Here is a 25,901-nt window from a genome sequence, read left to right on the forward strand (position 1 = left end):
TGTTTGGCATATGACCAGAAGAAGCAGCCTACATTAGCCTCTCTTTCTTTTTGTTACCTTGCTTGTTCCAGAAGTTTATTTACAACGCAGTATTTTGTGTGTAGTTATTGTCAGATTCAATTTAAATTACTTTGCAAGGGCAAGACTAGATTATTTTTAGTTCCTCAAACAATAGCACTTATCACTTATCATAATCTATCCAGTTCTCCATTGTTATTACTTTGTTCAATTTTGCTTGCCAAATTCTTCGGAATCATTAAGAGAATTTCCAAATTTGTGCTCAAATCTACTATAATTTAAATAGAAGTTCAAGTAATGTTTTCTTTATAGGGTTGTACTGTGAATTTTTTTCAATGCTGAGTCCCGAGGTATGGAACTTTGATAGTGCATTGAAAAATACACACATAAGCAGTAAATCAGGAAATAAAATATTCGGACACTGTGAAGATGTGATAACTAATCATCATTTAAATCATCATGTGAGTAATACATACTGAACGTCAAGTTTATCAAGTATTAAAAAATTTGTTGGATTATAGTATTTGTAAATTTTATCAAAAAGCACAACTTTTTTGATGGTGCAAGTTTAGTTTTATATTTGTCCATTATTATTGTGGTTTCTACATGCAAGCCAAAGCGCAAAAATCTGGTGTGGTACACTCACACAACTTTCCTTGCTCATATTTGAAACTACGATAAGACTTTTGTATATGTGTATATATAATTGTTTTCAGAGTACTTTTTCCTTTGTGTAATTTATAAAATTCGATGATTTTTTTCAGTCGTCAAAACAGCTGTTCTACAGATGAAATATCTCGAGTATGTGTTCTTTTTATAAAATGCTCTACCTACCTACCCCATGCACGAGAAGGAGGTTACAAAGTCCATTTCTCAAGGATGGGGTGGACCCCCCATTACTTTCCCAGAAAGGAGACTCATGCCAGTTAATAGAGCTGATAAATAACTATACAGAGTATGATTTTGGAAAAAATCGGTCAAGTTATTTTGAGAAAATCGTGAAAAACATGTTTTTTTTAGTAATTATCCGCCATTTCTCTCAAGTATATTACGGAGCTCCTGCAATTTTCTCAGAAATGAGACTCATGTCAGTTGATAGGGCTTATAAATAGCTATCCATGGTATAAATTTAAAGAAAATCGTTAGAGCCGTTTTCGAGAAAACAGTGAATAACATGGTTTTTTAGTGATTATCCGCCATTTTTCACAAGAATATTACGGAGCTCCTGCAATTTTCCCAGAAATGAGACTCATGTCAGTTGATAGGGCTTATAAATAGCTATCCATGGTATGAATTTAAAGAAAATCTTTAGAGCCGTAATCGAGAAAACCGTGAAAAACATGGTTTTTCTGTAATTATCCGCCATTTTGAATTCAATTTTATTGAATTTCTTATTGTCAGATCCTCCTGGTATAAGGACCTTAAGTTTAAAATTTCACGTCAATCGGCTGATTAGGAATGGAGTTATCGTGTTCACAGACATACACACATACACACACACACCAACACCCAAAAATCATGTTTTTGGACTCAGGGGACCTTGAAACGTATAGAAAACTTGAAATTAGGGTACCTTAATTTTTTTTGGAAAGCAATACTTTCCTTACCTATGTAGTAGGGCAAGGAAAGTAAAAAGCAAGCGTGGCATACGGGATTGAAAGCAAATTAATGGTGGCCACTGCGCACACTGAACGCTTGCATTTGTTTGTTGTGTTCAGTGTAAGCAGCTACATGCCAGTCACGTGTTTCAATGGCAATTTGAAATTTTGTTTTTTGGCTCATGCATGAATTACCTGAATCCCCTTCCTCGTTACCAATACCAGCAAGGCCGGATGGGTTGCCTTGAGACCTATAAATTATTACTTTCTAATTTATTACTTTTTACAACTATAGAGATGGCAGCATGGACTAAACAAGTCCTACCAAGTCGCCCAGAAAATATTCCTGAATGGAGTAAAATGACTTTCTCCTAAGCAAACATTTGAATCTTGGGTTGAACCTCTTCAAATCCGCTGGCAACCAAATATCCAAAGTCTTGATCATTAGCCAGGTGCGGATAGATTGCGTCAAGAAGAAATAAAAAACTTTAAACTTGAGAATCAAAATGGCGTGGCAGCACAGTCCCTCAAAGCTATCCCCGAGGAAATCACTGATACTGTAATAGCTTCTTTTAATCAGCCACCTTGACAGCCTCTTCTTTAAAACCCCAATAGGAAGATCCTCCATCGAGCCCGTCAGCAGGTTGAACATTTTGAGTGCCAACACTGGGGAAGAGTCCTTCACTTTTGACAACCTACAGCGTTGAATCTCCAACTTTAGCCTTCCGCGGGTACCGTATGAAGGCACTTGACACCTACTCATCATGTTAGCCCTGTTTACCCTGTTTACCGGTAAGTGACGCCAATATGTACAGCCCGAAGACGGTGTGAACTTTCAGGCGTCTGAAGATGGGTTGACAATGGGCAATGAAGTCACTCTATGTAAGGATCCACAGTGCCTTATTTTTAAGAAGCAGGATGTCATTGGCATGCGGAGAATGGCCCCAGATAAGTACTCCATACTGCGCATGACTTCAACTTATTGAAGATCCGCAAGGTCAATGCAGGAAGACATTTCAGAGGCAGTAGTGCACATCTATAAGACCTCGATTTCAAAGGCAGACATTACAAAGGCAGTAGTGCACATCTATAAGACCTCGACTTCTAGTGTTGTTACGATTGAAGGCACTCCTTTACAAGATTTGCTCGCACAAACATTGCACACAAATATATGTGATGACAGTATACGGTCATTACACCTGTGAACTGGAAGAGAGGTCTACAATTATCTAGGAAGCCACTGAAGGTAATAATACGGATGGCCCTCAATTGCAGCTCAAACACATCTCCACATGCAGAATTTTGACCCCACAGCAGCAGTCCATAGCTCAGGATGCTATGAAAAGAGCATGGTACACTACCAGCAAGTAGGGTCTGCTCAACAATTGTGTAAACTTCCTAAGCAAATATGTGACTCGTGACAGAGACTTTGAGTTCACTCCTCCAATGGATATGACCTACCTTCTATCCTTCAAATACTGAGGTCCAGAAGAACAGCACCACCTGCACCATAACGCTCAGTCTTACCAATCACCAATTCATGGGATACGCTTCACTCAAGTCATAGTGTCAGTGACAGGCAGTTGGTTCCCTTAAGAGCTACTTGGATCCTTCTGAAAGCTCAGAAACTGCTGTCACAGTCGACTTATTCTTCCTGAAACCATGCTGCAGATCCGAGAGGAGCTCTTTAGTCTCAAATGACGCAACCAGCTGTATACCTTATACCTTCTTCTTCATCCATTACCTACACTTGTAGGATCGATGGCGTCATGTCATGAATAAAAAGAAATGACAAAAACACTAAATTGAATATCTTCATGACTGTCTCAAAGATCTTGGCTAAAACTGAAATGACAGATAAAAGTCTATTTCTATTCATGGCGTAAGGATTTCCGTTCTTGTAAATAGGTATTGTGCGCGCATTCTTCAACAAATCAGGAAAAATTGCAGTCATCAAACACTTGTTGATAATCTCGGACAAAGGGCAGGCATTACATCAATAATGACTTTTAACATGAGTGTAGCTGCAGTAGTCTGGCTATTTGAGGTTTTAATTTGGACACAATTGTTATGATGTCAGTTGGTGTCACTTCCTGCCAGTGCAGTTGATGATCTGACGTGTACTTACACATATATACGCATTCAATCTGATCACATCCTAAAACTTCTAAAATTGAACTTACAAATGATTTGGAGCAAATCCGCTTTTATTGATTATTCAAGTACAGAAAGGTATATTTTTGGGAAGTAATTGGCTCTGTGGTCGCGCTGATAAGCTATCGATTAGATGAGTTATATGCGCTTGCTATAGTCCGCGCAAACCTTAGTTTGTTGCAGTAGCTTTATGACCAATGATATTTTAATATACAAGAGCACACTGTTGCTGTTTGTAAGCTGATTCTATCAAAAAGACCTACGCTCCCTTTTTCTCACACAATTATCTCACAGGCTCTCCGAAATCTGGCGGCACTGTACCCCATAAGAGCAACGCTGCAATCTAGGTTTGCACAGACTATAGTAAGGGTAATCAGTCTGATCACTTATATCTGATATCTTCTATACATTACTTATGAGTTGGAAAATTGCTTCCCGGTGGTTCGAAACTCACCTTGAGCTGTAGCTGTCCACTCATCTCTCTTCCCGTTGCTACCATATTGTAAATAAATCAACCATCTCATTACTTATGCATGAGTCGGAAACTCATTTAGGCATCACGCTAAGCAATAGAACATAAAATTACTAGATAACCCAAAGGAACCACTATAAGGAAAAAGTGCATATAATTAATAGTTTACACAAATTGTATGCATTATACAAACCTCTTCTGAATATCTCTTGTTGAATACTTTCGCAGAAATGTTTGCCAAGTCTGGGTCTATATGATAAGAAGCTTTGTGATTTGTTACTTTTTGATATAAAATACAGTAAACTACCAAACATTACAGTAAATACATAAAATACAGTAAACTATCAAACATTACATTTACAAAACAATACAAAGCATTTTTTTGCAACTAAAGTATCAATTGAGAGAGTTTCTGAATTGGTTGCACCTCGAAGGTTTTGCCAATAGTATCAAATCGTCGTAACATCTCTGTAAGAAACATCGAACTAGTATTTGAACTACTGGAGAAAGGCAGAGGAAGAGCTAGAAAGAATACATCTATCGAGAGAGAGAAAGAGAGAGTGAGTGTGTGTGTAGATGAATTTTGTACCCTGACCTTTTCTTATTTCTATGTAATCTCAATCTGCACAACTATATCAATATTCATTATCTTTTAATATTAATTTAGTTTCAACCCCATAAAGAGTTGTTTGTATAATCCATATTATTTGTATAGAAATTATCTATCTTTATTATCTTTCAGCAGAACGGTCCTTCAAACTATTATTAAATAGATATTGGAATCTTCAGTTTGGCCAATGGTTTCCTACAGTTAATAGGTCCTGGATAGTAATGTATTGGGACCTTTCTCAAAAATTATTTTATTTTTAACTAACAGTGTTTTGAGGGTTCAACAGCAGTGAGTGATTAAGTGTTTAAAATTTATTCCAGTGTTAAAAATAATTATGACTTTTTTCTGATTTTTTGGCCCATTGCAAGTTTGAAATTTTTTACTTCTAATTAGAGCACTTTCGTGATAAGTTAAACTTATTTCCAAAAGCATTCTATGTAAATTTGATAATTATTACTTGATTCGTATATTTATATTAGAAATTGAAAAACAACTAAGCTGATGTTCAGATCAAGGAAAAAATTATATTTTGCTCAACTCACAGTTAAATTTCTAAGATTAGGGAATTTTTAGATAATTCTTATCTATTTGCTTTTTTGAAAATAGTTCTATCAATTTTAATTCTATGAAAAGTATTATCAATCGTTTTTTTGTTGACAATGCTTGAAATACTCATGATCAATATACACATTATATTGGGATTAATGATTTTTATTTTCTATATATCAGAATTATTTGGTGTCTTTTTCAAGGAGAAAACAAACGAAATAAATTTCTCAATATAATTATTATTTGTCACTCCTTCATCTGTAAATAATACTTCTGTAGTATTTCTTTCTGATAGAATAATTTATCGCATTCATCATGAAATAATGTAGCCTACTTTTACATATCGTTTTATTGCAATGTGAAGAATGAGATTTATTTGATTTGTAAAAAAACTTCAATACTTGCTATAAACTTATACTCTGAAAATTACAGTGCACCAAAAAGAATATACTTTTATATAATTTACTCTAAAGTACAAATTATTTAGCAATCACAGCATCGAAATACTTTGCAGTTCAATCAGTTCTATTTTAACAAAGATTTGGCGAATATTAGTTATATAAGAAATCCATTTTGTTTGAAAAATACATAAAATAATTCTGCTATGTGAAAAAATAAATCATTAATTTTAATATTGAGAATGGTCATTTCATTTTTGTTTGTTGGGCAAAATAAAGATTGGTAATATCTATCATAGCATGTGATAAATAATATGCTTATGATAAAGGCTTTTCAATCTTATAGAGATAGTTGCAAAACAGCAAATGAATATCAATTATCTAAAGATTTGCCAAACAAAACTTAATTAATTGAATTCAGTTGTGAATGAAGAGTAATAAGTTTATTTCGAAATAAAACTAGAATCAAACATTCTGTTTCAGGTCTCAGTTTTGATACCAGACTGCCAATCTATTCCGGAAGATATCAGTAATATCTTGAAAATTGACTGTGAATACTATCGCGTTCATCTTCCACTAGAGAGCCTCATTGATAAGGAATTTATTGACTTATTTATCCTAGCTGGAGGTAAGTTCCATTCATATAGTATTAAGTTTTTAAAAGTATCTCTTATTATTTTATTTCGTGAAGTTAACTGCATCATTTATCAAACAATCAAACCTTTTATTCAGAACATAGCCTACATGAGAATGTACATGAATACGATACAATGATAAGAAATGAAAACACGTCATTGGGAAAACGTATTTGAAAATAATTACATATTCGTGACATAATATAATACTATAAAATGACGAATTAAATAAATAGGCTAGATAATAATTTTATTCGCTCAAGGCCAAGCCATACAATTTCAATGTCTACATATTTAAAACGTTACGAAGTAAAAAAATTGTAAGTAAAAAAGTAGAAAATGTTTAGGAATTGAATAAATTGAATGATAATAATTTTATTTGTTCACGGCGAAGCCATACAATTACAATGACTACCTATTTAAAATGTTATGTTGTGTTAAATGAGAGAACGCGCTTGGAAAGTAGCCTAATGATAAAAATATTCCAAGCTCTGTCATGCAAAAATATTGATTGAAATAAATCTATGTTGAAAACAATCATTGTAGAGCAAACTGTCGTGTAACGAAACTCCAGTTAAGATAAGCCAATTAATAATATAAAAAAATGAGGGTCCTTCAACACTATTATGATAATATCAAGCTTATCTCCCCCCCACCCTTTAAAACAAGAAAGATTATTTCTGACCTTTATTGAACACCACCCCTAGATTTTAAAGAAATAATGATACCTATGGTTTAATTGGGATGTGTAGTTCATGTAATGAACTAATTTTAGCGATTGGTTCTATTTTGGATTATTGTAAAGGAAATGACATTTAATTGAAAATAGTTTCATTAATATAAAGAGATGTTGTGAGAAAGCATATAGTTTTCTGCTACTCAATTGCAATAATCTAGTGCACAAAGATAAAAGTAATAAAAAAAACTAATTTAAGGTAAATATTTTTATTGAATGTACGTATACCACTCATTTGCTGTCAGCGTTTCTTCTATTCTTAATTTTGAAATAATGTATATTCTTAATGAATTGAAAAACAGAGATTTTTGTGAATGAGGTGCCACTTTTTGAAAATCGGTCCATAAATCTAGAGATATATTGCAAAAGAACGAATATGGAATATATACGAGAGAAAGACAATTGTTCGTTTTTTGTAGTGCACAGGAATAGATTCATTGGTTTTTTTTAATTTTAGATGAAAACTCTTCAGTTTTGTATCATTCTATTGCAAGAAAACAAATATTTCAACACCAGGGTTTTTTTGTAGTGCCAATAATTCTCACTATTCAAAAAAGTAATTAGGTGAGACTCTTCATCTACTGCCACTCATGTAATGTGTGTTAGTTATTGAAATTGAGATTTGTAGTATCAATTTTAAAGTAGTTTAATTGAGATGGTTTTTTAAGCATATAATATAATTTATCATAATTCATATGAATTGAGTGATTTTTGTCTAATAATTTCAGGTGAGGTTAGTGGCCTGAGCATTGGACCACGGCTAGACGCTGATGCTTGTTCGGCCGCCCTCCTTCCGTCCGGCCATCTTGCTCTGTCGGTGCGCGGCGACCACTTCCGGTCCCTGGGAATAGAGGGCGTAGCCACGTCGCCAGACCGATACGGTAAGTCACTCCCCCCCCTCATATCGTCTTTGCATTTCTTACCTCTTACTCTGCTCGAATAGCACACTTAATTACATGTTTCGTTTTGCTTAGGAATCACATAACCTATAGTGAGTATACAGTCAGCACCTGATTGAAATTGTCTTGCTAATCTTGTTTGTGACTGAATACAGCGGATAGCTCAATTTTTCTCTGGCTCCGTAATGTTTCCAAATCGATAGAAAACGTCCTCTATAGAAAACAATGTCTTCACCCTAGCTGAACTTCTGTACCAAATTTGAACATTTTCTCTCAATTAGTTATTGAAAAATATGAGAAAACGCAGTAAAACCGCGTATCTTTCGGGCCATTCTGAATACCTCAAGGCAAAATATCCAGACCCTTGCTGAACTTCTGTATCAAATTTGAACATGATCTGTCTTTTTAGCTCTTGAGAAGGCCTGGAAAACTCGCTCAAAAACTACCGATCTTGGGCGAAACTTGAGTGTTATTTTAAAACCCTTCCAATTTTACTTCAATGTCCATCCAATAAGTAGTGTGTAGGTGAGGAAGATGGAAGATTTCCATACAGTAAAGTATTTTTGTGCAGAGTGTTTGGTATTCAGACATGTCGTTATTTTGTCAAGATATAGTAACATTATTCATAAAGTTGCATATTTTCAGGATTTGCAAAAAATGTTGAACTATAAAAATCAATTACAATTTATTATTTCGAATCATTTTTATAATTTAATTATAATCAATTATTAATTGGTTCTGACTGAATTGTAATATTTTTGTTACATATGACGGGCTCTAAGGGTTACTAAAAACTATGAATCTGTTTGTGATTGAAATCAGCTTAGTAAATTATTAGTCGTTGTAGCCATATTTTTCTTTGTTGTAATACCAATTTGATATTTTTAAAACTAACATCAACCACTATTTATAGGTACTTCACTGCTCATTAGCCATTTAAATAGTAGTAAATTTGCAGTTTGCATTATTAGTATAGTTTGATTTGTAATGAAACATTTTAAACGTTCACAATATTACACAGGTAAGGTGACTTAGTACTTGTATTCTAGTTTTCAGTATTGTGTTCTGGATCTTGTTTTATGAAAAAATTGAAGTCCTGTAAACAAAGAGCATCTAATAAGGGTTCCACACACTAGAAATTTACTACCTAGGACATCCCAAAAAATTGTACCTCAACTAAGTTTGTGTTTATAACTAATTTGTATCTTGAATGACAAAAAAAATACTGTGTGAAATACGTTTTTCAAGCATGTATCTATTTATTTGTAAAGCAACTTACAAATCATATCAAGTGGAAACATCGATAAAAACTATTGACACCAATTTCATTATAATGATTAATACCTTCAACGGAATGAATACTATTGGAATATTAATAGCAATGAATTTTTGCCTTCTCAACATTCATAAGTTTACTCTTAATTGTACTGCACTTCTCAATGATTTATCAAAACCTATGAATGATTTACGGTTTTTAGTAATAGTAGCCGTTATATTGTTATAAAAGAGTTGACGAATTCTACATAATGGAATCAGTAGTGTCTGGGTAGATAACAAATCATTGTTATCAGTCTTGCTTAATAAACTAAGTTGGAGTGAGTAATCTAAGTACAGTATCACTATCCAGAATGAACACCTATAAATGCTCATAAAATGTTTTTTATATGGCATTTTTAATTGTTTTTTATAGGAGTTTTCATGGTTTTCTTATAAGTTTTATGAAATTGAATTAATTTATTTGGAAACAAAACATTTCTAATATTTCAAAAAACTGTCAATCAATATCAAATAGATACTTGAATGTAGAATTTCTGCTCAGTTTTTCAGTGTGATGTTTTGATAGTTATAAAATTGTATTTCAAGTTCTATTCATTTTCAAACATTGTTCTGAAAAATAGATTAGGTGTTATGGATATAAAAATAGCTACTTCGATACAGAATTCTTGTTTATTTTATTGAATAGAGTGATCAGTCGAAAAATTAGGTAGACATAATGAAGCAATTTCTGTAACAATTTTTACTGATAATAATTATTCACTTAATTCAATTAAGTGATTTAAGAGATTAAGTGAATTATCTTGATTAGTTCTTTTCTTCAGTTCATGGTTTTTTATAATGTTATTGAGGAAATAATTGGATGGAAAATAAATTTTATATTTGCAAATGATTGCATATCATGACAAATGATTGCGAGAGGAAGGACAGGGTAGCCCTGATCCTCTCTCCAATTTCGATGAATAATTTTGTCCAAAATAAGGTAACAGTCTCTTCTTAATTCATTACAAATATTCCCAGTCTGAAAATCTGCGTATTTATGTATATACCTACTAAATTTACTAATTTAGACCTTCTAAAAGTCCCGAATAAATTGCCTTTTCTCCTTAGGGCTACGTTTGAATATAAATAAAAATATAAATCTGAGTACCCTTCTCAAATTATTTCGTCACGACATGTTTCGGCTACTAATCACTTGAAAATGGCATTAGCAGCCGAAACATGTCGTGACGAAATCATTTAAAAAGGGTTCTTAGATTTATATTGTTATTTATATGTCCCGGATGAAATACAACAGTCTTTGGTGGATACTATTTTCAGGCTAAGTGGGAACTTCCTATCATCAAAAGGCCATTCGAATTTATATTTTTTCATACCAAGCAAGTCAATAAAGTAATGAAGAAATGAAAGAAAGATTATGAAGAAAGAGAGAAGAGGACTAAGCAGGTGGTTTGTTTTACAGTGAGAGCGTGTGGAGTTGTGAGGTGAAGATGCCGCAAAAGAAACAGCCGATGGCGCTGGAGAGTCTGGCTCTGGGCGCGGTGCGCACATGGACCAAAATGGTGGCCACTCATATCATGGACCCGGTGTGCGATGCGCTGCAGCAGCAAGGAGTCCACCAGTTTGCGACGCTTCTGAGCACGGCGATCCTCACCATCAACGAAGCGCTGTACGCGAGCGTGCCCTGGTACCTCATCGACAGCGTCGCCGTCCAAGTGCTCTCCAGCATCGACGAGCTCGTCCAAGAGACTCGCACCGAGTCCACCGAGTCCGAGCATCGCCTCCACATGCAACTCTACATGGCGCGCTTGAAAGTCATCGTCAGCCTGTCGGAAGCGGTCGCTCACCCCCAACTCCGCACCCTCGATGTCTCCCGCTGGCCCAAGATCATACGACACGTCCTCAACGGCACCCTCTTCAAACTGTCTGGACTGGAGAAACTCGACCTGGGTGGCGGTTCGAGTGGTTGGGGCACTTCGGAGGCCGAGAAAAATGTTCTATCGGGCGTAGTAGCTATGCACAACCTGACCTCCCTCTACCTCTGCCTCGACTGCACTGACAACATCCTGGCCGCGGTTGCAGCCAACTGTCATCGCTTACAGTTCCTTGATGTCACGTCTTCTCGCTCAGTCACCGACAGAAGCATTCCAGGACTATGCTCCTGCACTTCTTTGAAAACTCTCAAACTTCATCGCACCTCGATAACCACCAAAGGCTACAAAACACTTCTCCTTTCTCTACCTGAGCTTCGAGAATTCGGCCGCTGTGATGTGCTGGGAGATGTGCTGGAAAGCGTGGCTAAAAACAGAAAAACGCCTCTTGGCCTGCATTCACTGGAAGGTCGCGACCTTGGTGACACAGAGATGCGACTTCTCACCCTCATGTGTCCATTCCTATCTCGTATAACCCTCTCACATTTCGAGAAAGTTTGCGATCTATCATTACTCGGCCAACTGGAGCGTCTTTCCGAGCTCAAACTGTCATCATGTGATTTCTACAGTGATAAGGTGTTCAGACTGCTTGAGTTGCGAGGCTCAACGATCACTCAGCTTCACTTGGAAGATGTCAATGAATTAGACAACCATGCTCTCTTCGCCATTGGGCGGCAGTGTCCTAACCTCAACAATTTCGAACTGCACCACTGTGAGCTGGGTGAAGGAGTTCTTTCACCATATATAAAGACTGATGATTTGTTTGAAAGCCTGCAGCGACTGGTTTGCATCTCAGACGGATCCTCTTCCACTGTTGAATTGCTACTCTGCTACTCGCCCAACATCCGTTCGGTGCAGCTCGGCTCATCTACTGAGGTTTACGACAGAACCTTCTCCACTATCCTAAACCACAACCCGATGCGCTTTCTTGAGGAACTGCGCATCCACTACAGCTACGATCTGAGCATGCGCACTGTGCGCAAACTGATGGACAGCTGTGGCAATCTGCGTGTTCTGTCCGAGCTAGAGTATTGGGACGGCATAACCGAAGCTGAACTCAAAGAATTTCATCATCATATCCGAACGAATAATCTTGAGCTGGACATCACACCTACTCTCTCTCGGTGACAAATATTTTCTATCCCTCAACATGTGAAATATGCATCAACGTCCAAACAAAGCGCTTATTGGAAATTGTGCTTATTTTATCTGTAAATTACAAAGTATATTTTGTAAATTGAATTTGTTTTTGTGCCGTATATTTGTGTACTGTGTTTCTTGCCTATACAGTGTTATGTATTTAACTCTGTTTTGTATGTAATTTTTACCAATAAAGAAAAAATATAAGCTCTTGGATTTATTTGTGTTACATTAGATGTGTATTTTATGTTATGTGCAAACTTGTGATTTTGAAAAATAGTTTATCTATGTGTTGAACTTGATGAGTTTCGTAAATTATCATGAAATATAATTGTTGACATCAATCTATCTTTCTTGGAAGTAAAGTAGACACAATTATTTCAATTACTTTGATATCATGCTGAGATTCTACTTCAAATAATCAATGAGGGTTGTTCTGTAACAATTGTTCAAAAAAAAGAGTACGATGATAGGAAACATGATAGCTAATTTCTTGCATGGTCTAGGGTAGACTCTGGTTCTAGAATTTGTTTCACAGGATACTGCAAAAACAATAAGATAATCTAACCCAAAAATTATTTCTAATCTATAATTATATTATTTTTGCTCCACGTGTGTGCGTAACGAATTATTTATAAAATTATCAAGAGTTTGGTGGGGTTTTAGTCCAGGCAATGCATGCTAAAAAAGGGTATAGAAGGAAATGTTTGGAAGATAACTTTTGACCCCGCAGTTCTGTTGAAGGTACCTAGTTAGGAGGTAAACATATCAAAAGTAAACATATCTACCCCTACCCTCTGTGCTAAGGGGTGGGGGTGATTGAAAGGTACCATTTTTTGGTTTATCGCATATATCGGTAACTTGAAAACTATGCATCTTACAGCAATGATTTTTCTGTACAAAATTGAAGATTACATAATTTCCTTAAATATTGAACCAATAACTTTTTCTATATGTTTCATTTTTCGAGATATCCGCTCTTGAAGGTGTGATATTTTCGAAAAAAAAACTACGTTTGTCTCCAATTTTCTGCTATTTTTGATCCTAACTTTTGACTTTTTCAAATTCGATGGAAAAATTCATGCTGATTATGAGCTCATAGAGCATCAAATTCTTTTCAATTTGATGTACAATTTCACAAGTTCAAGAAGGGCATTTTCACACGACTGTTGCAGCAGCTTTAGTGATGAGTGTGAAATCTTCCGTTTTGCAACAATATACCAATTGACAAGGAATTTGAAGGAAATGTTTTAAACAAAATTTTTGACTTTGTAGCTTTGTCGGAACCAGTTAGGAGGTGAACATATCAGAAGTCCCCACCCCTAGTGCTAAAGGGATGATGGTGATATAGAAGTTGCATTTTTCTTTTTTTGCTTAACGCTTATACGATCTTGGGAAAATTGCGTTCAATCGACATGACTAAATAATATGATACATAAGTATGACAATAATAGGATACATAAGATTATGTTTTAGGTTACCGGTTATGATTAACACGTTTCTTATTAACAGTCACAGCTTCTCATGATACGAGCTATTTCCATAGCTAAATGGAGATACTCGTTGCTACTTGCAGATAATTTACTACAGAAAATGATTATGCTTGCAACGGTTTTCGCAGGTATTGTCATTGATTTGAAGAAACCGTGCTTCGAACCTGGTAAAAGCAACTATGATCGCACTAAGAGGAGTCTGTCAAAATTCAATCCAGTCAACTTGGAATTTATAATCGCATGGGAAACTCATGGTAAGAACCAAAGCACAAACATCACTGTTTTTAGCCTATTACTTCATCTAAAAGTATTGGAGTTTCAAGGTTTAATTAACCTCTTGTTAAATCTTTTACATGATTATCTACATCTGATTAAAGTTCTATTGAAGTTCGTTAAGGCTCAACTCACTTACGCGACTCAAGTCGAGAAGAGACTGCAACTCTAGTCTTTCTCGACGCAGCATGTGTTTTCAAATGGTGACGTCGCGGAGACTAGAATCGACTGGTCTGAGTGTCACATTTGGAAACTCATGCTGCGTCGAGAAGAGACTAGAGTCGCAGTCTCTTCTCGACTGAGTTGTCAAGTGTGAGTTGAGCCTTAGACTACAGTAACTATATATTGGTTTATATAGTTACTGTAGTTTAGACTTGCTAAAAAATTTTGAAAGTAAAAAATGAAACTTCAGCTCCTTGGGAGGTTCCTCACGATGCAATTAATGAATTCTCGTATTAATTTGTAATTAAATAATTTTCTTTTTCATTTTTGCTTTGTCATATACGTTAATTAGGCTACATATTTTCTATGTCTTGTGTTTGGAAAAGCTAATCTTCATGAGAATAACGGTATCGACCACACGTCGAGTTCAAATAATAAACTATTTTGAATTTTCTATTTGTTATAGATTTGAACTGAAACTTAATGAGTATGAGGTGATCGACTGAAGGAACAATACATACTTTTTAATTAGATACTCAAAATTGGATTATTTTCTATTTTAGACTCTAGATAGGCTACATTTTCTATTCTATTATTATTAATTATAGATTAGTCGAGTTTTTATAATCCACCTTGAAGAATCAAAGTTATAACAAGAATTGTTAGTCCATTACCTACTACAATATTTGCTTCAATTTCTATTAGTACGATAAATTCTATTTTGTGAACAATAGTAGAATAATAAACAAAACAGTTGAAGTTAAATCGAAGTGCTCGGCCACACAGAGAGAACTTAATTATATCATAGAGAAACAATAGCGTAAGTTATTACAAGAATGAAAGAAACATTAGCGTAACTTATACTATTGTTCCTCTATGATTATATCCTCCTAATGAATTCGGATTACAGATCGCTCTCTGTGTGGCCTTACTATAAATTAGATTCTCTATGTTTTATTCATTCCTTAGAACTTATATTCTCCTAAACCCAATCAATTTGTGCTACCTGATGGATTTATCTTATTGGAATTTAAAATACCTTGATTGCTTAAGAGATAGTAAGGTTGCTCATGTTTTGTTTTCAGATGAGAAAATTTGCCCATCAACGATAGCGAAGTATTTTAGTGATAAGGGTTATACAGTGCAACAGTGTGAGCCACATTTCAAGTACAGAGTTGATAAAGGCATTCCTGTACCTGAACTCGGAGAGACGCCACAACAAGAACTGTTGGAATGGCTTGGTGCTCACAGCCTCGGTGTTTTCAGGTACTGTACCTTGTAAATGGGATCAGTTAATAATTTCCAAAAATGGTCAAATTACTTTTTTGGTTATCAATGAGTTGGAACATTCTAATTGTTTCTTTTTTACATGTATCAAAACTTGTTAGCCTTACCAACGCAAAATTCAAAAATTAAGAAACCAATTGAGAATAAAATAATTTGGAATTATTTTTTGAAGTTTAAACCATTTTTTGTAATTTGTTTTTTCTTAAATGTTTGTTTTATAACTGAATAAACTTTATTGGCTATATTTTTACAACACTGAACAGGAATTAAGAAATTTGAATACAATTCTTCAAAATATTGATCAAGATATTTTTTTCTTATTTGGCTCCAAAGTTCTACAACCTGCTGCCCTTGGAGATAAGGCAGTGCAAGATACGATCAATGTTTTTGAGAGATGTCAAGAGATTTGTAATGGAATGTGAGAATATAGATACTTTTTTAGAATTCTCGTGTAGACTTGGATATCATATTGTACAATATATTTCAAAGCTAAAATTGATAAATCATCGATACTGTTATGTAATATGTGTCACTTCATATGCGACTGTCGGCCTCAGTAACTACATTTTAGCGCTATAGTTTTGTAATTAATTTTATATCACCATCTCAAACAGGTTTAGTACCTCGAGATGCAAATACTCAATTGGCATTGCATTTTATTTTGTAATAGTATTTTCTCATGTTGTAAAATTTGTATTGCTTTTATTATGTATTTCTAAGATGTTGTAATTTTATATTTCTGCCAAAAAAACATTTTCATTTTTTTTCAGATAATAGAGATAGAAGTTTTCATATTATCCGTCAGTGTATTTAACCAATATTCTTACAGAAATTAAAATAATTTAGAATTTAGCTGTAGTGTAGGGACACAAAAGATGAATTCATTATGTAAGATCTACCTGCATGCATTTTCAACATATTGGTGACCGAACGCTAAATATATTGTAATAAAATATAGTAGGCTACTATTAATCTATATATTCCAAGTAATTAGACCATCTCTGTCTACTAACTGAATACTACTTCGATTTTTAATTGTTTTGTAATCCAAACATTGGATGTCATTAAACAGTTTGTATTTGATATTTCAGGAAAGACAACTCATTTACATCAGTAGAAACGTCGGAATACTTGAGCTCCTATGCTGCTCCCAACGATTGCACGAAATCTGAAAAGACGGTTCTATTCCAATGGACTGGATTTTTCACTAGGAAAAAAATATTGGATCTTTTCAAAAGACTGAGGTGGGTCTTGAATGAAAACTGTCGGACCGGCTGTTTCCCCGGATCCGGCGCCGGTTGAATAGCAGAACACAATGCAACTGCCGTTCGACGGTCGCCGGACACGGCACCAATAATAACCGAATATTTCTAATGTACCTAGAGGTTCTCAGTCGTGTTTATGATAAGGTACTGTTAAGAACAAAGAAATAATTTCAAATTTAACAACAGATCTTCGTTTTATAGTTGTTTTAGAAAGTGTATTGTAAATATTGTATTGATTGGAAATAACAGTAAACCATCAATTCAGTTTGTGAGCTTCTCGTTAAAATAGTGTTATTAATTTTTACAAATTTTACTGAATAAAATACTTTAAAATTATTTAACATTGTTTCTGACAAGTCAATTGTGGCACAATTTTGTTCTTACTTTTTTATTCATCTAATCGGAAGTTACCGTTTTAAATGGCGTTAAAAGATAATTTGAACCGAATTATGAATGAGCTTGCTATATAGGGTTTTCTCTCTTTCCTCCAAATGCTGAACAAATCTACAACACATCCACTTTGAGGGGTGAACTACGTGTGAATGACTGAAGAAGTGGTAGATGTAGGGGCAGGGCCAGTCGACTGTTTGCCGTACCGTGTGTTTATATATGTACAATGCCCTCCTATCTGCCGGTCGGCGAAACAGTCGGAGAACCGGCGAAACAGCCGTCCGGCGAAGTGGAGGATAGCTGTGAGTGCCTCCGGCTGATTTTCTCACCGGTCCGGTTTTTCGCCGGCCGGCTGAAGTGTGTCATTCTCCTTGCCTTTGCCTTCCTGTGTATTTAGTACTTCGCACGGCGCCAAAAGTTGTTCACAATAAGAGGTTGTTTTCAAGAAGAAGACACGGCATATCATGAAAAAGATGGTGGATAACGTGACGGAGGACTTGCGCATCAAGGGTAGGAGAGGATGAAAAGCTATGGTAGAGGATAGAGATTGGTGGAGAGGCTTGGTGACGGAGGCCAAAGTTCATGATGACTGTACCGCAGGAAAGACAAAAATTGTGAAAATGTAAAATATTTGTCATATTTGTTTATAATCAAGAGTTTGATTTCTTGAACCAACTGCTTTTTATTAGTAAAGACTGAGTATGTTGCTTTCTTTACGAACCTGCACACGAAGATCTATTTTGATGAAACGTCCTACTAATGGAAGTCTGGTTAAAGTAGAATAATAGTGTCGTTCAGTTGAAAAACATAATGTTGACAGACTCACTCGATTATTTATTTATTAATTCATTCATTCATTCACAAATACACATTATCAAGTCATGATTGAGAGAGAATAAACAGGATTACCATATAACTGTTTCTCTCTTGAATTTTGATAGTTGATAAAGTCAAAATCAGGTTATGTTTCCAGATCTTATATAATATGATTATCACGAAAATTTACATTCCTAATAACTATATTTTTCTCTAAGCTTATTGAAATTTGTTATTCAAATTGTTATTTAGGAAAGTAAAGTATTGAACTTGATTAATCATTGAAAAAAAATTGGAAACAAACCTTAAAAAATGGAAAATATCAAGCTAAAGAAATCACAATAGCATTCACAGTTAAAAAATGAAAAGACACATTTTAAACATAGCTTGTTCACAATCAAAATAATTTAGCCATAATAAAGCAAGTTAAATTGATAAAGCTGAATTATCTTTCAATTAAGTTTCTTTTGCTTTTTTACAGGCTTTATTCAGCAGAAAGACTCACGGGAAAATCCTGGGTAAGCTTAACCGTTCAAGGGTTTATGGATTCACCTGTGGCTTGGAAAAGTAAACCTCACGGCCTCTACAGGAATTCTGATGAACAGTATACAATTTTCATAGAGAAGGAAAATTTAGTATGCATGGCAGTTGTACCTTCAAATGGAAAAGTCAAATAAACACCGAATGACACTGAAGGATCACAGACTAAAGTAAAACAATCAATTAAATTACTTGAAGATTTGAAAAATAAGTAGAGCATTTAAAGCCAATGTAACTTACGTCCTGGGCGAATTTTGTATTCAATTACATAGTATTATTTCCCAATTATTTCTGTAATTTGAAGTTTTGTACTACCCTTATTCCATTTTGTACAAAAATACAACTTTTTTACCGAACTGAAATATTTCGTTTTTTTTCAATTAAAAATTTTAGTAAATTTGTTCCGTTGCAGTATACATTTATGTCTGAGAATAACTGAGGAAATGAAACCCATGAAATCAGGAAGAATATTTATATAAATAAAAATCAACAAAAATATTGAGAAAATTAAAAAAGGCATTAACAATGATAATTCAATAGTATATCACTTATAGCTAAATTTACAAAATTTGTCTATAGTTAATCCGCAAACTTCCACAGAATCACTAGGCCTATCTCATCAATTCAATTTAATGATTAATTACAAAGAATTACTAGCACCCTTTTCTATTTTATTAATTCAAACACGACTAGTGTCGGACAATTCTCGGAATTAACAAATATCAAAAACTAGTCGTGTTAAATAAGATTACTAGTAATTCTCTGTAATTGATATTTCAAGTAGCCCTATTAAAATACATGAACAATTCAATGATATCTAATCACATGCGTTCGCCAGTTTCTAGGAATGAACATTCTCTAAGTATTTCGTTTTGAGCACCAATTTGTTCACATGGAAATCTCGAGTCAATCGTCCTCATCACTAGTGTCGAACTTTGGATTCCAAAAATCTGAAAAAAGAAAAGCTTATTTTGGATGCTTATTATAAAGTTATAGGATAGAAAACTTTCATCTTCTTGGGAATGAGGCTCTTTTAATGTTCATGGATAAGTAGGCCATCTATCACTATGCCAACCATTCCAGAAAAATAAAAACGACTAATGAAAAGAATGAATAATAAACAAAGTTTAAAATAGAAAGAAATCTTCACACGTTAAAGACGTCGTATCAAGTGAAAGTTACAAGCTTTTTCAATTGAAAGTCATAAGCTGCTTTCATTTTTTTGACAGGTTTTACATAAAATCTGGTCATTTTAATATTCAAATAAGTCACTAACTAGTTCCTGAGTTTCTCATATTCTGTAGATTAAAATTGGGTTTAAAACCCAAAAACCAGGCGGAAATCAGTGAACTAAGCAGGCGGAGTTGATAGTCTCTGAAAGATTCAGAAAATTTAAATTTTATCCTGTAGTTTTAAATTTATTTACCTGTCGGATAGTCGAGTTGACTAAGGCGTTGCACCTTTCAGTCTGCGAGTCCTACCTGGTCGCGGGTTCGAATCCCGCCGAATCCAATCGAATAGGCATAGACGTTTGATCATTTCATACTTAACACTCGCTCTTCCCATTACCCACGCAAAAGCAAAAAGCTTATATGGGCATCATCCGCAATAATAAAACAAAAAATCGGTAATATTTTTGTAGTCTGAAATTTTTTTTTTGTTCTGTATATTGAAATACGTTTTAAAACACAAGGAACAGAAGTGAACTAACCAGGCGGTGTTGATGGTCTCTGGAATTGATTTCGATGCCTCGAGCACTTGTTCATAGTTCTCTTGATCTGCGAAGTATTCATACCGGCTTGCTCCATTGTTGCATAGTACTGGAACAGGACGGTAGAATTATTTTTAGTTTTTCAGATACAGTATTCCAAAAGTATTCAAAAACGCTTGTGCTTTCCTAGTTTCATAAAAATTGTTTTATCTGATTGTAAATCTTTTGTTACACAGTAGGTTCTCACTTCCCCGTGAATTACAATATAGATAACTTGCTCCAGTGAAAGGCTGCGCATGTTACACTAGAACAGGGTTGGCTTTCTGAATCACACGGTGAGCAGTCTATCTGTAGGCGATAATCGGAATTCATCCAGCACAAGAAAAACTCGATGGGGGAAACGGTGTGACGGTTCGCAGAAGCCGGTGAGCTGGAGGGCTGGAGGAGAGGAGGACTGGAGCTAGGTGATCGGACAGAGGAATTGGGGGGGAATGTTGTGGCGGAGAAGAGGATGGTCAAAAAGTAGATATAAAATAAATGTTATATTGCGACCGCCGTTAAGACAACATTTTATTGCATGACTGAATGCTCATCATTTACTGTATTCTTAATAAAACCAGATCGAAAAGAAAGAGTTCACGAGTCAAACTTGGATGAACCCAAGATTTTGGATACTGTATAGGCTACATCAAATCTCTCTACTCTATACAGCGCGAATTTCAAGAACCGTGAAATTGGGTATTAATTTCAATTTGTGGAAGATTTAAAATAGAAGAAAATTAATACGCTTTTCGAATTGAAGGAAATGATCTAGCACTTCTTTTGAATACAACATTCAGTTAAAGTGTACAGTGTTCAGAAGATTATAATTATTTATTTAGGAAATCAATCAATCAATAGAATCAAATAGTAAACAAGAGACAAACAGAAACTTCCTGATTTTGAAAAATTGTCCAAACGGTGGTTTTATAACCGAAATAATTTTTTCTATAAGAGCTGTCAATTTTTTACAGTCAATTTTTATGTTTTGGAGGAACAAATATATACCGAATATGAAAATTAAGGAAAATTATTCTAGCCTATATAAGTAATAAAGCACATACCTTTTCACAATCGTCACATGACCACCCATCCAGCTTCAATCTTTCCGATTTCTTTTTCACAGCTCCTCGTTCATACTTGAACTCGGTTTTGGTCGTAGGTTGTTCTTTTCTCGAATTCGAGGTTGGTAACGGGTTTGATGGTTCTGATTTGAACTGATTCTTCGAGTTTGGATTGGAAGATGGGTTTCGTTTCGGTTTTTTCTCCTCCTGCTCGACGTTGCATGTGCTTGCAGCCAGTGGCGCGAAATGAGTCTCATCCAATGTCATTACGATTGGTATTTGGTCATCAGTAGACTTATTATCTTCGTCTTCTTTGCTGGAATAGAATTCAGGAATCAGACACTGTCTACAAATTCAGATATCAGAAAGTTAATGCCACTCCTGGGGAGCACAAGATCTGCTCGTGGTGGAGGGGCTTGTGTACTCCCGTGACCCGGAGAGCTATACCGGCGGTAGTGTAATAGACAGACAGGTCGAAGGATAGGAGTCAGACGGAGAAGTGCTCCAAAGAAGACGTCGTTGGGCTAATCCCCCACACGTCGGTTTACATCGGATTCAAAGTACTACAACTAGCCTCGGACGGGACAGGAATTTACGGATTAATAAACGGACAAGCCACTTTATCAAATTCGGGACATGGAACGTAAGAACGCTTACAGGAAAGGAGGTGGAGATGGTGGAAGAAATTAAGAGATATAAGATGAAGGTCTTGGGGATTTGTGAGACGAGAAGAAGGGGAGTGGAAGAGAGTGATTTGGATAATGATTTTGTAATGAGATACTCAGGAATGGTAGAAGGAAGAAGGGCATGTGGTGGAGTGGCGATTGTAGTGGATGGAGGTACCAACACAAGAGTCAGAAGCTGGAAAGCAATAAGTCCTAGAATAATTAGAGTGGATCTAGACCTGGAAAAAAATTAGCATAATTCAAGTTTATGGACCTACTGAAGATGGAAGATTGGTGTCACAGATGGATGAAGTATTGGAGAGATGGAGAAGATCCTATGAAGTTAAATTCCGGGAGAATAATGAGCATGTGGATGAAGAAAATGATCAGAATGAAGATATGCCTATGCTAGACGAAATTGAGGGGATTACATCAGATATTACCAGAGATGAGGTTGAAGAATCTTTGAAGAAAATGAAGGTCGGTAAGGCAGCAGGGGGCGATGGGATTGCTCCAGAATTGATGAAATGGGGAGGGGATATACTGACAGGGAAACTGCTGATTTTGTTGAATTTAATATGGCATCAAGAAAGAGTTCCTTCACAATGGAAGGAAAACATTATCATTCCTCTCCACAAAAAAGGCTGCACTTCAGACTGTGAAAACTATAGAGCTGTATGTTTGTCTCAGCTGGGTATGAAGCTTTACACAGTCATTCTGGAGAAACGCTTACGCAGGGTGGTGGAACAGGATATGGAAGAGGGACAAGCAGCGTTCAGACCAGGTAGGCAGACCCAGGAGCATATTATTCATCTCTCCGAAATATATGCTCGAAATTCATTGAGAGAGGGAAGAATGTTTACTTGGCTTTTCTGGATCTGAGGGCTGCATTCGACACAATTCCAAGGAAGTGGATATGGAAGGTGTTGAGTAATAGAAGAGTACCTCCCAAACTTGTGAAAGCCATCAGAAGTGTAAATGAAGGAATGTCAGCCAAAGTACGAATTGGAGGAGATGTACCAAGAGCATTTCAAATGGAGAAGGGTGTGAAACAGGGAGACAGCCTCAGTCCTCTCCTATTCATCTTAGTGATGGATGATATAGACAAGATATGCAAGAGGAGGACACAGAACATGGTAGTAGGATATTGGAATATGAGGCCAATTGGTACAAGAGCCCTCCTATATGCTGACGATATTGTTTTGATCTCTTGAGTCTTCAGAAAAACTCCAGCAAGCTGTGACGGAATGGTCAGAAGAACTGAAAGGAAAAGGAATGGTTCTCAATGTAAGGAAGAGCAAAGTGATGGTGGTCTCAAAGGTGGAAGAGAGAATGTGGAAATTAGGGTTGACGGAGAGGTGCTTGACCAGGTGTCGAAATATGAGTATTTGGGTGCGTGGTTCTCTGAGGATGGAAAAATAGACGTTGAGGTGCTGAACAGGGTAAGGAAAGGTTCACTGGCTTACTATTCCGTCAAAGACTGTATATTTGGTAAGAAAGAGATCAGTAAGAGGATAAAGAACCACGTATACAGATCAATAATTGAGCCAATCTTACTGTACGGGAGTGAAAGCTGGCCCATGAGATCATGCCATGAAAATAAAATAAGAACGGTGGAAATGAAATGTCATAGAAAAACATTGGGGAAGACAAAAAGGGATAGAATACGAAACACCAGAATAAGAGAGGAAGTTGGCATGAGAGATGAATGTATGAGGATAGAAATGATGCAGTTTAAATGGTATGGACATATACAGCGGATGGATGACAGTAGAAAAGCGAAACAGTTTGTGAATGTGATAGTTCAGGGAAGGAGAACTGTAGGACGACCGAGGTACTCATATGAGGACAGAATTGAGGAGATTGGAAGGAGAAGAGGGGAAGACTGTTCCGGAGATGAGAAGAATGGCGATGGACAGACGGGTATGGAAGAACTGGGTCGAGGCTACCCCAACGCTGTAAAGGCATAGTGGGGAGAGACAGAGAAGAGAAGAGAAGAAAAGAAGAAAGATAATGTAGGTTTATTTCAATTATTCACATATATGTTATTGTAATTGCTTTCTTTTTTCAATAACTTTTTTCAATCAATATATTTACATGCTTACATCTTTAAATTTTATATATTATTTTTAATTAAAATAAATTTAAATCTGTATCATGGGAATTTAAAAAATATATTTTTTTAAAAGGCGAAAATAACTTACTTTGAAGAAATTCAACACAATGCAATCCTTATAAATCTAAAGACTTTTCAAAACTAATAAAAATAACTGGAAACATTTTATTGGACCACATTAAATGCAAATAGGGCTAAAAGACAGTTGCTATATGTGCAGATTTAATTTGTATTTGAAAAATACTTAATTTGGACAATAATATGAAAAATTTAGGTCATGCCATCTCACGGTTTTTACAGAACTACTTAGACTTGTTTGATAGTATTGGGCTGCTTGGATTGTTAGCGAGATATGTTGTATTGAGTATTGAATGGTTGAGTGGCAAATTAGAACAAAGCGAGCTGCACTTCCCCGTATAGGTTTAGATTAGTGATATTATTACATACGGTAACTAGAAAGAAATCATAATTAGTTCTTTCCAATTTCTTGGTTAGCTAGCTGAAACCGCTATATCTGATGTAATATTAACTGTTCATTATTGATTAAAGTAATAAATTATAACTTATTTGTCAGGAAAAAATATTTTTATATGTTTAAAAATAGATTTTCATAATTGAGATTCAATATTTTGTTCTGGAGGGGCTCAGTAGGTCTTTAACGAATTTATTTCTGGTTCAAATATGAACTGATATACAGTATTAGCGGATTGTATTAATGGAAAACAATTGAAAAATATCTCTTCATAAATCCTGCACTAACAACACACAACATGCAGAAAATGAAAGAATTGACTCACCAAATACTATACCAGACTGCAATACTACTTATTATTGCAGTCTCGTACGGAAGGTGGGGTGGTCAGAGATGAAGATACGATTTAGGAGATGACAGGATTTTCTAAACAGCAAAACATAGTATACTTTTCTTCTTCACAATTTGAACATTGTATCAAAGCACCATTTTTCTGATGAGATATAATTTGTCTTAGTATACTTTCAAATCTAATAGATGAAATACTAGGTATGTTTGGCAAACAGTTTCTGTACGATACTTAAATGGTGATCACTTCATTATTAAATGATACGAACTTTTATTTTGGAGAACGAATTTTCTCCTGGAAACATAAGACAATTATTTCACGAAAAGGAATTCAAAAGGCTGGATTTTTAGACGAATGGCTCCAATACCAAATCAGAACGATACACGAGAGTTGCTTTCCGAACAACAGTTTTGCAAACACTAAGCTGTAATCGATTTCAATTTTTTTTTCAATTTATTTATTAAAAACACACAAAACAAGACAAAACAAAATTACAAAGATCTACGAAACAAATAAAACACAATAAAATGTTACAAATATAAAAAAACAATGGGCTTAGTGTTTGGGTGTGTTGGAGAAGAGAAAAAAAAGAGAGGAAGGTACCTAGCCAACTATGGTTTCCCATGTAATAGGCAGGCAAAGAAGAGAAGAGAAGTAATGAGGAAAAAAAAGGAAGGGAGAAATGGGGGAAAGGAAGAAAACAGAGGAATAGGTACTCAAAATAAAGGTAAGCGAGTCCACTGAAAAATGAAAAAACAATGCTGGAGCAGAAATCTCGAGTCATATATTATCTAAATGGAAGAAGAAATTACTGTATGTCCAGTTTTTTATATCCAGTTTAATT

At 35.2% G+C, this 25,901-nt stretch overlaps 3 protein-coding genes across 3 annotated transcripts in view; 2 read left to right on the forward strand and 1 right to left on the reverse strand.

Moving 5' to 3' along the window:
- Positions 1 to 19,003, forward strand: LOC111051374 (SCF E3 ubiquitin ligase complex F-box protein grrA). The gene is made up of 7 exons (XM_039423970.1): positions 1 to 479; positions 6,283 to 6,427; positions 7,899 to 8,051; positions 10,807 to 14,162; positions 15,429 to 15,609; positions 16,722 to 16,874; positions 18,583 to 19,003. Exon 4 carries the CDS (start codon positions 10,835 to 10,837, stop codon positions 12,401 to 12,403), a length of 1,569 nt encoding a protein of 522 aa, XP_039279904.1. The 5' UTR covers positions 1 to 479; positions 6,283 to 6,427; positions 7,899 to 8,051; positions 10,807 to 10,834; the 3' UTR covers positions 12,404 to 14,162; positions 15,429 to 15,609; positions 16,722 to 16,874; positions 18,583 to 19,003.
- Positions 14,015 to 16,932, forward strand: LOC111051554. Its single transcript, XM_022338088.2, has 3 exons — positions 14,015 to 14,162; positions 15,429 to 15,609; positions 16,722 to 16,932. Exons 1-3 carry the CDS (start codon positions 14,015 to 14,017, stop codon positions 16,930 to 16,932), a joined length of 540 nt encoding a protein of 179 aa, XP_022193780.2.
- LOC111051381 (protein gamma response 1) overlaps positions 18,082 to 25,901 on the reverse strand; it is a 21,308-nt gene continuing 13,488 nt past the window's right edge. The window contains exons 6-8 of the mRNA XM_022337895.2: positions 21,456 to 21,771; positions 20,353 to 20,461; positions 18,082 to 19,591 (exon numbers count right to left, since the gene is read on the reverse strand). Coding sequence (XP_022193587.2) covers positions 19,548 to 19,591; positions 20,353 to 20,461; positions 21,456 to 21,771 — 469 coding nt within the window. The 3' untranslated portion in view covers positions 18,082 to 19,547. The remainder of the gene's footprint in view (positions 19,592 to 20,352; positions 20,462 to 21,455; positions 21,772 to 25,901) is intronic.

Source organism: Nilaparvata lugens, chromosome 3 (genome assembly GCF_014356525.2).
Source record: "Nilaparvata lugens isolate BPH chromosome 3, ASM1435652v1, whole genome shotgun sequence".
NCBI classification, from domain to species: domain Eukaryota; kingdom Metazoa; phylum Arthropoda; class Insecta; order Hemiptera; family Delphacidae; genus Nilaparvata; species Nilaparvata lugens.

What these genes read in the sequence shown, in the direction of transcription:
- LOC111051374 (XM_039423970.1), top strand. Translation starts at nt 10,835, where the DNA reads ATGCCGCAAAAGAAACAGCCGATGGCGCTGGAGAGTCTGGCTCTGGGC.
- LOC111051554 (XM_022338088.2), top strand. Translation starts at nt 14,015, where the DNA reads ATGCTTGCAACGGTTTTCGCAGGTATTGTCATTGATTTGAAGAAACCG. An exon ending in AATCGCATGGGAAACTCATG is followed by an intron (nt 14,163 to 15,428) that starts GTAAGAACCAAA and finishes TTTTGTTTTCAG; the next exon opens with ATGAGAAAATTTGCCCATCA. An exon ending in CACAGCCTCGGTGTTTTCAG is followed by an intron (nt 15,610 to 16,721) that starts GTACTGTACCTT and finishes TTGATATTTCAG; the next exon opens with GAAAGACAACTCATTTACAT.